Raw genomic sequence first — 15,561 nt, 5'->3', positions numbered from 1 at the left:
CTGTATGGAATAGTGTGAGTGCTCAAGAAATATAAAATGACTTTCACCCATGGACTGTGTGGTTGTGTTCACGTCTCCAACATGGTCTCAGTTTGACAGCTACATCCTCGCCCTCAGCCCGTTCAAAGGCCGTTGAGTTTTTGTTGTTGTTGTTCAGCTTTGTCCGTCTGTTTTCCCGCGGCTGGTCCCGCGTGCTTCTATCACGCTGGCCGATTCTGTGCGCGATCTAAAGTGCGCAGTTGCTTTCTTCCACCACATTTCCTTATGCGCAGAGCTGCTACGGTGGGCTGTTTGGCATAACCACACATGCAATATTTCGCAACTTGCATCAGGTGGACAGTTTTTGGTGTAATTTTAATCCAAATGTGAAGGGCTACGGTGTTTTTGTGTGCATTTAAAGAAGCTTTAAACTGAGGATATTGAGCCCCGGAAGCGCGTTTATGGTTGACTTGTTGCAGCTTGACTTGTAAACAGTATTTGGTCTTGTTTTTCAAAGCTTTCTAAGTTCCTAGAATTTAATTTCTGTTGGTGTTCTGGTAAACTTGGGCCGTCGCTTTATGGGTAGTGCGTCAGGCAGCAACGTTGTTTACTTCCAGTTTTGGCTACACATGGTGTAGCGTTGTTATTTGCATGCATATTTAATGTTAATTCAGTGGTTTGTCGAGACCGTGTGATGTTTTTACGATTGTTATTTGAATTTTTTGGAGAGTTGTCAGTAACATTTTCCCATCTGCTTCTCTTTTAAAGGTGTTATTCCTTTTGTAAATACTGTTATTTGTATATACTGTAAATGATGACTTCAGTGGGCGGAAGCCGGGCCCGGGGCAACTGGGAGCAGACGCAGGGTCAGACACAGAGCCAGTCACAGCACAAGCAGAGGCCTCAGGTAAGTTCACAAGCATTAGGTTATATTGATTAATTATAGTGATTGGCTAAGTTTTGCCACACCTCCAAAGCCCCCTTTAACCCACCTCAAAAAAACTGGCTACACCACCTAAAACATGGTAATCTTGGGCCAGAAACTGCAACCGGCGTAAGTGAATGTTAAAAAAAATTAGGTACTTGGTTTGACTTTTTCCGTCTACCCAAAAACATTTATGGATGTTACTTGACTGAGTTATGACCGTTGTAACTTTTGATGGGTGTGTCAAAACTGCGTCGATCCTGAATTAAATAGCACTGGATGTTAAAATGTGTTTAAATAAGACAAAATCTTTGCATGTTCTCGAGTTGTTTGCAGTTTTGCTGGCTATGAGAACCAGCACAATTTCGGTGGAAAACGGGCATCAGTGACATCCATCAGTCTGAGACTTTTTCTCTGAGTCACTGCAGTCTATCACTCGTTCTTCTAAATTAAATTAAGGGCTTTAGAAATAAATCATAAATTTATGCTCAAGCAAATGCTAAGCCTGACCTATTTTTCCTCGGTTGTATTCTGGCCTGCTCGGGTGGAGGGACAGACACAGAATTTTATCTAAAAACATCTTTAATGCGCAGATTCATAGACAAGGCTTAAGCCTGGTGCAAGACTGTCTTAACTGAAATTAACTTGCACTGACATATCTTAAAATGTTATTGCCATTGATTTGTATCGTGATGCACGCCAGCAATGTTTTCTCTATGGCACATTTAAAAAAAAATTTTTTTTTAAACTGCTTGAATGTTCTAATTAGTGCTGGGCGGTATGACCGAAAATTTATATCACAGTATTTTTCAAAATTATACCGGTTTCACGGTACATGACGGTATTTTTTTTTAGGGATGCACCGATATGAAAATTTTGGCCGATACTGATAACCGATTATTCTTTATTTTTGAAAGCCGATAACCGATATGTTGGCCGATAAATCTATATCCAAATTGTTATATACTTTTTGAGAGCCTGATTACAAAAAAGGTCTCATCATTAAAAGCCACATCCCAAACACTTCAACATAAGCAGCCTAGTTTGAACGGTGTACGTTTTAAAAATATTTTTACTCTCCCATTACCAAATTTAGTCATAAAAAAGTCTTACAAATAAATAAAATTATGCATAAATAATGCAAACAAGTCACTGGACATCATTACACGTGTAAAGAATCAAAATGAATGCGCCATAGATCAATAAAACGGAATAGCCTCTGCACGGACAATAATTAAATGATTTTAATTACTAAACCATATTGTTGATGAAAATAATAAGAGAAAAATACAAGTGGTTGTTGTTATTTATAATGTATCGATGATTTTGAAAAAGTAACAAATTAATACCACTGTTTTAAATAGCAGCCGTTGAGCTGCGCGTGCTGAAGCTGAAGAGCTGAATGAACATGGTAAACTGAAGCGTTTTGCTGGCAGCTTATTTAACTCAAGGAAATGCATCCTGAGATTAATATTAATACAACATAAACATAATATTACAACTTATATATGTACAAAATGACGCAGTTATTGCATGCTATAGTCAGAATGTGTGATCCTGTTGTGGATGCGCTCTTCCCATAACAACGCGCTGAAACACGGCAACTAAACCCAAAGAATTCACAACGTTTTATTATAATAATGTTCTCATTAGAATGTTATATACATGACATTCCCAATCATAGTTATTAATGTTGTGCACTGCTGTTTGGGCTGCGTGTGCTGAGCTAAAGATGATCACCGGTAAACTGAAGCGCTCTTTTTAACTTAACCAAACGCATTCTATATGAGATAAATCAGATATACATCAAATAAACACAATATTACAATGTACAATTGCACAAAAGGCTGCAAACGAACAGCGCGCATCTGAAGTGTCTCTGAAGGAAATAATGCATTATTTATCGGCTTTAAGATATCGGCCAAATTTTCTTATCAGGCCGATACCGATAACAGAAAAAATGAGCCGATATGGGCCGATACCGATATGGTGGCCGATATATCGTGCATCCCTAAATAATTTTATTATTAATTTTTGTAAATTACAATTGCCCATATTCATCATGGTAGAATTTATTTTATTGCATCTTTAAATAAATTTTAAATATCTTGATGTAAATCAAATAAAAAAGCTACTTTTTTTGCAAATTGAGACAACTGTGTAGTAGTTATGAATGCAATGTCAAAATGCTTAAATACATTTTTTACTTTTAATTTAGAGACGAAATAAGACCTAGACTCTTGTTAACAACATGATTCACATATGATACTTTTAAGAAGTTTTCAAAAAAAAATTGTGTTAAAAAATAATACTTTTATTCATCACAGATGTATTAAATTGATCAATAACTACAATTATATGGTTGCAAAAGATTTCTATTTCAAATGAATGCTGTTCTTTTCAACATTCTATTCATTCTAGAGAGTGTTTTTGGTCTTCTTTTGTTGGTTTCTCATGCCGAACGCCACACAGGCAAAAGTCGAGGCTGACGTGACATTCCTTTTGGATATGCCAGCTAATCCCAGAGCTCGTGTAATGACCAACAGAAACATTCAGTGATTGGAAAGCCCTCAAAGAGCCAAACGGAGTCTGGAGCCGTAATATCGGGAGATTTAGGAGGAGCAGGTAATGTCTTCAAGATGTTTTCAGAGCGGAGTGGATGACATGATGCAGCTCTGGCTTCTGTTTGACGACTTTTTAGAGGCTAATTGGTAGTCGAAAAGAGCGTTGACCTGTTTGATTGAACATTTAGCTGCGAAATGCATGCATCTCCTCATGTTTTTCTGCAGATTTAAGACTCAGAATTCAAGAAATGCATTTAATAATTGATTATTCACACAACAGAGTAGATGCACTTTTCCTTGGCCATCTTTCCACGGTTTTGCATGTAAACTCACGTTCTGCTTTCTTTGGATCATAATTAGCAGTTCCCCTCGGACAGCGGTGACCTTTAGGATTGGAAATGTAAGCTTATCCCCGTCTGACGTCATGCGGTTCATATGGAGCCTGTATTTCGGGCTCTCGCCGCTAACTATCTGCATGTTTTTTATCAGGATTGTATACAGAGATTTTGCCCCGGAGCGTTTAGGAGGCCCGTGTTTTCTCTGCCACGTCCAGCATGCAAATGGCACAGAGCGCATGTCGGCCAATTCGATAAAAATTCAAAACAGCCACTAGATCAGAGCGTCTAACACTACGACTCAAACACAGAGTCATTTTGAGTGATTTACAGCTCAAAGGAAAGATGAACTCTGAGATTTCTTTCTTTTTAAGATCGGTTTGTAGTTTAAAGGTAATGTGTGTCATTTTATCTGTTTGTCCAACCAATGGAAGACAGTTTGAGTGTGTGAGGAATTTGTTTTAAAACAAGCAAGCAAAAAGATCATTCATAAGCATTCATTATTTTGTTACTGTGTATTATAATGTATACAATTGTGGTAGTATCTGTTGTTGAATCTTTTGTTGATACATTTTTAAATTAAAAAATCACAATATATAATGATAAAAAAATACAATGTAATAAAGTAATATCAAAAAATAAAATACATTTAAAAATTCTCTATATATTTTATAATTTTTACCATGCAAAAAAAGGTCTTTAAAAGTTTTTTTTATTTTTTTTATTTTTATTCTTTTAATTTATGGATGAAATAAGACCTGCACTTTTGTTAATGAGATTCAAGTGCACAATTTCAAAAAAAGGATAAAGAAAATGATTTTTTCATATCGTGCCATAAATTTAAAAAAAGCTATCTTTTAAGTATCCCAGCATTGGTCATTTTTGTAAACTGCAAGTAACACAAGACTCAATAAAACTCTAGTCTGTAGTGTGGACTGCATTAAAGAGTGATTTGCATCACTGTAGCCACTTTCTGGATGTCTTTTTGTGCTTTTCGAGATTGTATGGGTTTTTGGGTCTACAGTAGGTGCTTGTTCCAGTGATGAACTGCGATAGGATGGTGAAACTAAAGCCTGAGCACATGTGCCGCTGCAGGAGGTCCTGGCCGTGGAGATTGTGTCCCGCTGTGGAAACTACTGGCAATGTTTTATTGAGCTCCACTCAGGCTGGTGTTGAATTCTCTCAAGAGTTGAAACGGTTTTTTTGGCTCACTTCTGCCTCTTTACTTTATACAAGCTTGCTTTTGTAAAAACTGAAGCATTAGCTGGGCTAAAATGGGTTTTAGAAAATGTATTTCTTAAAGAAGTATTTCACCCAAAAATGACAATTTGCTGAATATTTTGTCACCTTCAGTTCATCCAAGATGTAGGTGAGTTTGTTTCTTCATCAGATTTGGAGAAATGTAGCATTGCATCAGTTGCTCACCAGTGGATGCTCTGCAGTGAATGGGTGCCGTCAGAATGAGAGTCCAAACAGCTGATTAAAACATCACAATGATGCACACCACTGATTATGGACTCGTATTTTAGCGGGAAGCAACGGTTTGAAGTTAAAAAAATCTTAATGATGGATTTGTTTCAGTTTTTGTTTTCTCCAGATGTTAACTGATAGACTGGAGTGGTGTGGATTATTGTGATGTTTTTATCAGCTGTTTGGACTCTCATTCTGACGGCACCCATTCACTGCAGAGGGTCCACTGCTGAGACACTGATGCAATGCTACATTTCTCCAAATCTGATGAAGAAACAAACTCATCTACATCTTGAATGACCTGAGGGTGATTGAATTTTCAGCAAATTTTCATGTTTGGGTGAACTATTCCTTCAAGTTGCACATTCCAGATGATAGAAATCGCAACTTATATTTTCCGGAAAATGCGGTACTTTGTAGGTCGCTTTGCTAAATGCATAAATGTAAGTGTAGTTATTACAGCATCATCTGTGCTTAGACAAAACTGGCAAAAAAAAACACAGATTTGCATTGAAGAGTCATATGTAGACACCTGTGGGTGTTTTTGTGACTTTTGCATATTCAGTCTGATTGAAAATCGTTCAGCGTAGGCCTAAAATTGCAGGAAATGTCCACCAGACCAGACTGATGGAGGAGTCGTCCGTAGGGAATCCCGTGGAGGTTTGTCTTTCCTCTGCCCACGCGTCTGCTAAAAGACTTGGTTCCTAAATGGAGGTGATGTTAAAACAAAAGCCCTGTTTCTGTTTCAGCCGCACATTCCACTTTAACGGGCCTTTCATTCAGAACGTCTCCAGCTGCATCGGTGCTCCATAAAGAACCTGTGACTGATTTACTTCATGGATTTTTCTTCTTCTCTTCTCTCCCCCGGGAGCTTGGCCAACTCGTGTGTGTCTCTATCTGAGGGAAGTGTTGAAGGAAGCCTCAGCAGCAGAACATGAAGATCTGGCTCTGGAGGAGAATCAGAAATCACAAAAGAGGCCAAAACGTTTGTTTCGGTGCCAGTCAGTTAAGCTTCCTCTGAGAAAAGTGTCGTGAGAGATGATCCTGGTGATCTTTTGAAATGAAGTAACAGTTTTGGGCATGGCTTTTACAGATTACTGGAGACTTTGTCTTGCTTGTTCTCATCCATGTCAATGAATTCAAGTCATTTAGCTAAAAACGTCCTCATGAAAATGAGAACAACGTCTCAGATTTGTTGCAAAACTTCTTTTTGAATGCATTGCAACAAGCTCATTTTACTGTAAAAAAAACCCCCCCTCTTAATTACTTTTGAAAAAACTTTTCCTCTTTTTTTTTTTTTTACTTTTCTAGTTAAAAATGCCTAAATATATGAAATGAGGAACATTTACTTTAGAAGCAACACTTCATTAGAAATTAAGACTAGTTTTTCATAGCTTGTATCTTGCATATGTGCATTTTGTGTTCAATGGATTTTTTTCACTTATTTTTAACTTGTTTATAAGTGAAGAAATCTGACAATTACTTAGACAAAATTATGGAAGCTTATTTCCACCACAAAATAAAAAAATTGAGACTTTTTATCTCACAATTGTTTTACTTTTTTCTCTCAGTTTTGACTTTATTTACTCAAAATTGTAAGATATAAAATAATTTTTTGAAAATGTTATTAACTGCGAGATATAAACTCGAGATATAAGAATTGCATAATGCATAAGAACTCGCAATTTCTTAAAAGAGAAAACAGAATTGTGAGATATAAACATAAATGGGAGCGCAAAAGTCAGAATTGTCGCATTGACCTTTATATTTTTATTTTGTGGCTAAAGCAAGCTTGTCTTTTTTTTTTCTTTTTTTTTCTCTTGTAAGACCAAATCTCACAATTTGGACGTTTCTTCTAAGAATTGCGAGATTAAAAGTCACAATTACCTTTTTTTATTTTTTTTGTTCTGTGGCGTTAATAAACTTCCATACAAAATACATTTGCATTAATAAAGATGCTTTCTCTGAAAACAATTCGTAATATCTAATGCAGTGTTGCTTCTCAACTAAATGTTTTTGTTTTATGGATTCTTAGATATTTTAACTGAAAAACAAGAACAATATATGTTTATTACGAAGAGGTTTTAAGTGTGGAAAATTGCATAAAAGGCTTTTTTCACCTTCAATACAGAAATACATCCATAAAAAGTATTCGCTGTATATGTGCTGTATATATTAGATTTTTTTTAAGAGTGTTGTGGCATTAGCTTAGCAACATGTTAATGTTAGGCTCTGTTGGAATCAGTTGAAGAGTCACAGTGTTGTTGCCTATATAGAATGTTCCAAAAAGGTTCCATTTTAGTTCAAATGTAGGTAGTAGATTAGCAAAGCAGCTCACTGTTTTTTAGATGCATGTTTGTTCTAATTCTTCAAACTAAATCTGAAATTTGCCTTTACTTCTATCTCAGGAACGTTCGACTTGCTCTGAAACATGAGGTGTCTGTCAGAGATAAACCGAGCTCTATTCTTTCCCCGCAGTGGCGCTTCATGTTTTTTCTCCCCCAGAAGAGTTAACCCTGGCTGGTCTTTTTCAGGCCAGCTCAAAATGAGCCGTAATGATGAAGCTGTTTTTGTGGTCGCTGACTTTATGCATGCCTTGGAGTTTTATTGATTCTGGTTATGGTCAAACGCCAAGTTAGGAGGATGGCCTACTTTCACCCATCTGAGAAACCAGGCTGGAAAAGTTTAAACGCATCCACTGCTCATATTACAGACATTTTGGTTTACATTTAGCCATTGTTTACCAGCAAATTCAGCTAGTATTCTTTTATTTGCTTTATTTTTACTCTTATTTTATAAAATGTATTTTTGAATATTTATTTCATTTAATTTACAAAAGAAGCCGTACTTTGGGATTTTTTGTTGACCCCTGCGTGGTTTGGTTTTGATCTTGGATATAAATGTTAGTCTCAATGGATGCCCCATTATGTCAAACCATCAGAAAATAGTCCATTCATTCACGAGGACTTTCCAGAGTAACTTAATTTCGCACAATATAAGCTGACAGCTGTTTAAGACACTTGGCTCTCGCCTTCCCAGGAAATAACTTGCTTCCTCAAATTTACAGTTCGAACAAGCGTACAGTGTTCTGCATCGTTTGTTCCACCACATAGTAATAACTCTGCCAAAAAAAAAATTTGGTAATCTATAAATGAAATAAACAGTGTTGGATAAGCTTAGATTGGTAGGTCAGATTTTGGTTCTTCAAGAAACCCTTGGGAGCATGTGGCCTGTTAGGGCTCCTTTCAAAGTGGCATTCACCAAGCATCGTACTTCTGTGGCTTATTTCTGAGTGAATGCAGGACAGGACTTCATTTCCATGGGAATTTGATTTGCACTTCCATAGGAAATTGACTGGAACGTGAAAGTGTATTACATTTTATTAAAATGACCAAAACAATTGAATTTTAATTTGGAGTGTGCATTTTAATGTTGACTTTAATAGATTATTTTTTGTGATGGAATTATTTTAATGATAGAAAATGTCATTAAAGGGATAATTTGGAATATTTGATTGTCATTTTTCCTACAGGTTATGACTTACACATCAAAAGCATTAAGAAATCATAACCAAAGGCCGGTATTATAAGTGCCGTGTGCAAAATGAGATTAACTCTGTTTGGTTGTTGAGCAACTTTGTTGCTTGCAGAGTTTAGTTATTTCCTCTTTCCTTGCTAACTACAAAGCATTGTTTTCTTAATGAGTGTTTTTCTTGTTTTTATGTTAAAATATCTTGTTTTATATACTTAAAGATAGAATAATTTAAAGCAATAAATTAATAATTTTTTTTTCTGATATAAGCAAGTTCCTTAGTAAATTTTGCTTGATTTATGCTTGAAGCAATATTTTAATTATATAAAGAATATTTTTATTATAAATATATATTCCCTAAAAAGTCTTAATATTAATAATGCAATTTTTGCTTGCGAAAATGTTTCTTTTAAAGAGATTATTTTTTTGTCTTGTTTTACAATAAAAACATTTATGCAAATTTTCTCCATGGAAGGACCATAAACCATGAGACTATAGTGCTTTCTAACTCTTTATTTTGCTATGCAGGGATGCAGTTGCCATGCCGATATTGACACCTATGATGTAGCAGCTGTGGCTTTGTTCTGTATATTTATAGAGATGTGCTGTCTATTCACAGCAGATTCACAGCAACACACTAACTCTAACTGTAACCATGGTTTCCTGTTAGACGTAGCTACACAGATGCAATTTCCACTCGTGATCAGAGTGTATTGCAGGGACACTATTTAGGCAGATTAAATAAAGGAGCTGTTTAGTCTGTGTCAGACGCCATGAGTAATAAGGTCAGATGGAGAGCTGCAGGCCTGAGAAATAAGGGATAGGGGCGATATGTTCGTCCAAAGAGCACCGGTAATGGCACCTTATCTCAGTTTTTTAATTAAATTCCGAAGCTCTTGTTTACAAATGATCGATCTAATTAAGATGAATGAGACTGTCTGGGACTTGTTCCAGAACAAAAAGTGAAAGGTTAATAGTAAGAAACAAACCAGGCCAGTATGAAATCTGGGACTGCAATATCTAATCAATAAAATCAATGGAAATTGTTGTTGACAAATGTCATTATTGGCTGGTTGGCTCTATGTGCTCTCAAGGACAACCTTTCTCAGTAAATGTCACTGCAGCACTGAAAATCTGGGCTTGGAACAAAAATGCATTCATAAAATGGCCACAGGTTGATCCGCAATGATGAGTTATCCAAAGAAATGGAGTGATTTGTATTAAATGCTTTAAAGAAGGCCAGAAATGTGTTGTTTCATGTGTCTAGGCTAGTGTTTAACGTGGTTCAGAAGTGTTTTTGTACAAGTATGTACCTTATTTTACTGTAATATTCCTATTTGTGTGTTTTAAATGAAACAAAATAACAATTAATCGAAGAAATAATTGATTAATCACTCATGTTAGTTGCAGGCCTAATTCTTTGCTAGTCTATAACTTATTTTACTGCAGTATTCCTATTTGTATGTTTTAAATTAAAGTGAGTGTTTTGCAAAATAGTGATTAATCAAAGAAACTAACGATTAATCACTCATGTTAGTTGCAGGCCTAATTCTTTGCGTCCTCTTTTTCCAGGTGCTAGATGGTGGTTGTGAAGGCAGTACGTAATGCTGAAGGGGCTCGTCCTGAGTCAGAATGAGTGTCAAAGATGGCGATGGGACGACTAGCAAGTTCCTTAGTAAATTTTGCTTGATTTATGCTTGAAGCAATATTTTAATTATATAAAGAATATTTTTATTATAAATATATATTCCCTAAAAAGTCTTAATATTAATAATGCAATTTTTGCTTGCGAAAATGTTTCTTTTAAAGAGATTATTTTTTTGTCTTGTTTTACAATAAAAACATTTATGCAAATTTTCTCCATGGAAGGACCATAAACCATGAGACTATAGTGCTTTCTAACTCTTTATTTTGCTATGCAGGGATGCAGTTGCCATGCCGATATTGACACCTATGATGTAGCAGCTGTGGCTTTGTTCTGTATATTTATAGAGATGTGCTGTCTATTCACAGCAACACACTAACTCTAACTGTAACCATGGTTTCCTGTTAGACGTAGCTACACAGATGCAATTTCCACTCGTGATCAGAGTGTATTGCAGGGACACTATTTAGGTAGATTAAATAAAGGAGCTGTTTAGTCTGTGTCAGACGCCATGAGTAATAAGGTCAGATGGAGAGCTGCAGGCCTGAGAAATAAGGGATAGGGGCGATATGTTCGTCCAAAGAGCACCGGTAATGGCACCTTATCTCAGTTTTTTAATTAAATTCCGAAGCTCTTGTTTACAAATGATCGATCTAATTAAGATGAATGAGACTGTCTGGGACTTGTTCCAGAACAAAAAGTGAAAGGTTAATAGTAAGAAACAAACCAGGCCAGTATGAAATCTGGGACTGCAATATCTAATCAATAAAATCAATGGAAATTGTTGTTGACAAATGTCATTATTGGCTGGTTGGCTCTATGTGCTCTCAAGGACAACCTTTCTCAGTAAATGTCACTGCAGCACTGAAAATCTGGGCTTGGAACAAAAATGCATTCATAAAATGGCCACAGGTTGATCCGCAATGATGAGTTATCCAAAGAAATGGAGTGATTTGTATTAAATGCTTTAAAGAAGGCCAGAAATGTGTTGTTTCATGTGTCTAGGCTAGTGTTTAACGTGGTTCAGAAGTGTTTTTGTACAAGTATGTACCTTATTTTACTGTAATATTCCTATTTGTGTGTTTTAAATGAAACAAAATAACAATTAATCGAAGAAATAATTGATTAATCACTCATGTTAGTTGCAGGCCTAATTCTTTGCTAGTCTATAACTTATTTTACTGCAGTATTCCTATTTGTATGTTTTAAATTAAAGTGAGTGTTTTGCAAAATAGTGATTAATCAAAGAAACTAACGATTAATCACTCATGTTAGTTGCAGGCCTAATTCTTTGCGTCCTCTTTTTCCAGGTGCTAGATGGTGGTTGTGAAGGCAGTACGTAATGCTGAAGGGGCTCGTCCTGAGTCAGAATGAGTGTCAAAGATGGCGATGGGACGACTAGCCATGATGGAAAGGCCTACGAACTTCAGATCTACCCCCGACTGTCTCTGGAGACGGTGTCGTGCTGTACACTCAGAGTCACCAAGGAGGCCACCGCAGCTAGCGTCATACGGGATGCGGCAGCGACCCTTGGACTGGACACCAGAAAGCTATACATCCTGGCTGAGGTGAAGGAGTGCGGTGGGGAGGAGTGGGTGCTGGAATCGACCGACCTTCCCGTGCACAGGGTCCTTCTCTGGCCGAGAAAAGCCCAGGAGCAACATTCTCAGAAAGAGGGATTTTACTTCCTCCTGCAGGAGCGCAACCGCGATGGCTCCATCCGCTACTTGCACCTGCCCGCCGAGGGGAACGAGCAGGAGTCCAAGCGACTGGTTGCTCGGGGTTTCCTTCCACCCCAGCAGGAGGACATTGAGGACCTCTGTAACCTTCCAGTCCTAAGTGAGGACAGCATCTTGGATAACCTCCGCATTCGTTTTCAGAAGAAGAAAATTTATACATACGCTGGCAGTATCCTCATTGCCATCAATCCCTTTAAGTTCTTACCCATTTACAACCCCAAATACGTCAAAATGTACGAGAACCACCAGTTGGGCAAGCTGGAACCCCATATTTTCGCCATTGCCGATGTAGCCTACTACGCCATGTTGCACAAGCACGTCAACCAGTGTATTGTTATCTCAGGAGAGAGCGGATCGGGCAAAACACAAAGCACTAACTTCCTCATTCACTGCTTGACGGCTCTCAGCCAGAAGGGTTACGCAAGCGGAGTGGAACGAACCATTTTGGGTGCTGGACCAGTGCTGGAGGTAAGATCATCACCACTTTGATGCAAACTTGGTTTGGTTAAATGATTGGCGTCATTCGCGAAGGAGTTCAGGAATAGTAGATTCGTTCGAGGACTTAAGCCCAATTTATACTTCTGCGTCGAACCTATGCCGTAACCTACGCATTTTTTTCTGGTCTGCTAGAACCCATACGCTGTAGCCTGACGTGCACCTCTCCAAAAATCACGTCAGCGCGTCAATTCTACGCGGACCGCAAGCGCTGTGATTGGTTTGCTAGAACCCCTCCCTCCGTATGCACTTGAGTTTTGTGTGTGTTTATGTGCACTTTAATATCTTTTAATGTTACACCTTCTTATATAAAATAAAACAAAGCAAAGAACAAGTGTCTTATAATTTATTATACTACATAGCATTATACATCAGTAGTTGTCCGTGACAAACAATGTTGATTTGCCGTGGTACAAGTCCTTGTGGAGATTGAAAGTATGCCCTCATCTCCTGTTCCGTTGTTGTCTCCTTTTTGTAGTTTTAAATAATGATTTAATGATTTGATATTTATTTGCCGCCATCATGGCTATAATGCTTCTCCGACGAGCCATTTCTTCTTCGGCTTTTGCCGTGGTACTGCGGGTTACACCAGCAACATGCCCGTGGACACTGCAGACTAGCGGTTTGCATGTGTACTGCACGTTGACACGGACAACGACGCAGAAGTATAAATGAAAACTGACGCATAGCCTACGGCGTAGGTCCGACGCAGAAGTATAAATCAGCCTTTACTGGGACATGGGATTTTTTTCTGAAAGTACTGACTTGCTCTTGGATAGATTCTGAGCTTGAGTCTCTAGAATTTTGAAACCTTTGATATGCTGTTTTAGTGTATTATAAAGGTAAAAGAAGTTAACTGATGGATTTGCAGTTCGTAGTTGTCAACTTTAGACCTTGTCAACCCCCAGAAAATGGTAATGGTATGTAAGAACCGTACATTTGATTGTTAGTGTTGGGTGTCTGTGCAGTATTTTATCTTTTTTGAGTATTATGCATTCGATTTTGTTATGACTTTGATCCATTGGAGATGCATTTTTTTGTAATTGTAGGACTGCTTTGAACATTCGCAAGGCAGGCCTAGAATAATTTAATTCAGGATCGGTAGATTTGTTGGAGGACTTACTGGGACATGGGATAGTTCATAACTATTTCTCATAATGTCAAATTGCTCTGACATTTCATGCTGTACAGATTCTAGGCTCAAGTCTCTAGAGTTTTGAAACCTTTCACATGTTTTGGTGTAGTTACTGAGATGGTTAAGATAAAGGAAGTCCGTTGATGGGTTTGCAGTTGTCAACCTTAGAACTGGTCAACCTCAAAAAATTTGCTCTTGAAGACGGTCTGAGCTATTTTTGGTGGGACGACTGTAATGACACACGTGGAAAAGCGTACAATAAAATGACCCAAGAGTCCATTCTGCCATTACAGGCGCAGTGGAGACCTAATAATCTGGATTGTCTCCCGTTTCCAGCAACCTGGACAGATACTGTCTGTTTATTTAAAGACCTGAATGCATTCACATGCCTTTAAACTGTAGCCAAACACCAAATGTCTAACTTTTGAGAGTTCAGATCTTATTTGAGTTTATTAGAGTGATTTCTGAACTGCTGCACTTTTCATTCCCTAAAAGCAGTTAGCGTTAATGCTAGGGCAGCCATTGCTATTTTTCTCATAGTACTTGTAGTTAGGGATTTTTTTCCAGATAATGTAGCTTGATTGTTGTTGTGAGCTAATGAAATGGTGCCTCGTTCTGCTTGAAGGTCATTTGTTGACATGCTATTGTGCCGGCGATCTCAATTAGCGCTAGTACACGCTGTCACCAGCTAACCCGATATCGTAACGCCGAACAAAACCACCCCGAGTCTTCCTTTTGTGTTCACGCTGAAGACTCAGAAAATGAAGTCACGCAGCTCACTTGAGATGGCCCGATGTTTGTGCTCGATGGCTCCGAGGCTGTGAATAAAAGGAGAAGCAGCTATATTTAACAGTCATGTGAGCATCCCATAGTGTTATTTTTGAGTAATAGGATTCTACTGGCCTTTTTAATGAAATGGCTTTGAGAAAAGGGCCTTTGTTGATTCGAGATGCATTGTATGGATGGCTCAGATTTCAGTGGCTGTCAAACGGATGGGTGGGGGTGTGTGTGTGTGTGTGTGTGTGTGTGTGTGTGTGTGTGTAAAGGAGCGGCCTTATGCTGCGTGTTTAATGTGGCTGTTTATAGCTATACACAGTTGCTTGTGGTCTAAATATTATGTGTACATTAGTACATTTGTACATTAGAATATATGTTAGTATGTTATGTATCTGTTTATTTTGTAAAAATATATTATGTTTACAATATATCTAAATCAATTGTATATTATGTGCAATATTGTAATATAATATTTAAGCAATATATGGTACAATTTTAAATAATTAATTTTCTTATTAGTAGTAGTATTTAAACAGTATTTAAACACACGCACATGCATGTGTATATATGTAATATAAATAATTTATAGTAATTTAATTGTATAATTTATGTAAAAATATGTACATTTGTATTTATATACAGGATATACAATAAAATATTGTTATACTAAAATATTATAAAGAATTTAAGTATTTATTGAATCTAAATTAACATTTTCATGTGTATACATCTAATATATATTGAAATATGCATAAATATATAATTTATATGCATTAATTAATTATGTATTATATTTACTTTTTTTTTTGCATTTAAGTCTTCATATAAACATACTTTGTTTTATATGTAATAAAAATGTGTAAAATAATTTCAAATAATTTTATAATTTTTATATATATATATATATATATATATATATATATATATATATATACACACACCATAAAAGTCTCCCTCTCACATGCT

General features: G+C 36.9%; 1 protein-coding gene across 14 annotated transcripts in view; it reads left to right on the top strand.

The window, feature by feature from the left end:
* The first annotated feature begins 10,390 nt into the window (after window positions 1-10,390).
* The window catches only part of LOC107549373 (unconventional myosin-IXb-like), a 34,432-nt gene continuing 29,261 nt past the window's right edge, over window positions 10,391-15,561 (top strand). For 13 of the 14 annotated variants that reach the window (XR_001604554.1, XR_001604555.1, XM_016230423.1 and 10 more), the window contains exon 1: window positions 11,765-12,656. Coding sequence is in view for 12 of the 14 variants with exons in the window: in XM_016230423.1 (XP_016085909.1) it covers window positions 11,820-12,656 (837 nt within the window). In the remaining 2 variants the exon portion in view is untranslated. Of the gene's footprint in view, window positions 10,427-11,764; window positions 12,657-15,561 lie in introns of those variants that run through there. The other variant, XM_016230421.1, reaches the window with a different exon arrangement.

This window comes from Sinocyclocheilus grahami, unplaced genomic scaffold (genome assembly GCF_001515645.1).
Source record: "Sinocyclocheilus grahami isolate Dianchi unplaced genomic scaffold, SAMN03320097.WGS_v1.1 scaffold370.1, whole genome shotgun sequence".
NCBI classification, from domain to species: Eukaryota; Metazoa; Chordata; class Actinopteri; order Cypriniformes; family Cyprinidae; genus Sinocyclocheilus; species Sinocyclocheilus grahami.
This window is presented reverse-complemented; position numbering and strand designations above follow the sequence as displayed.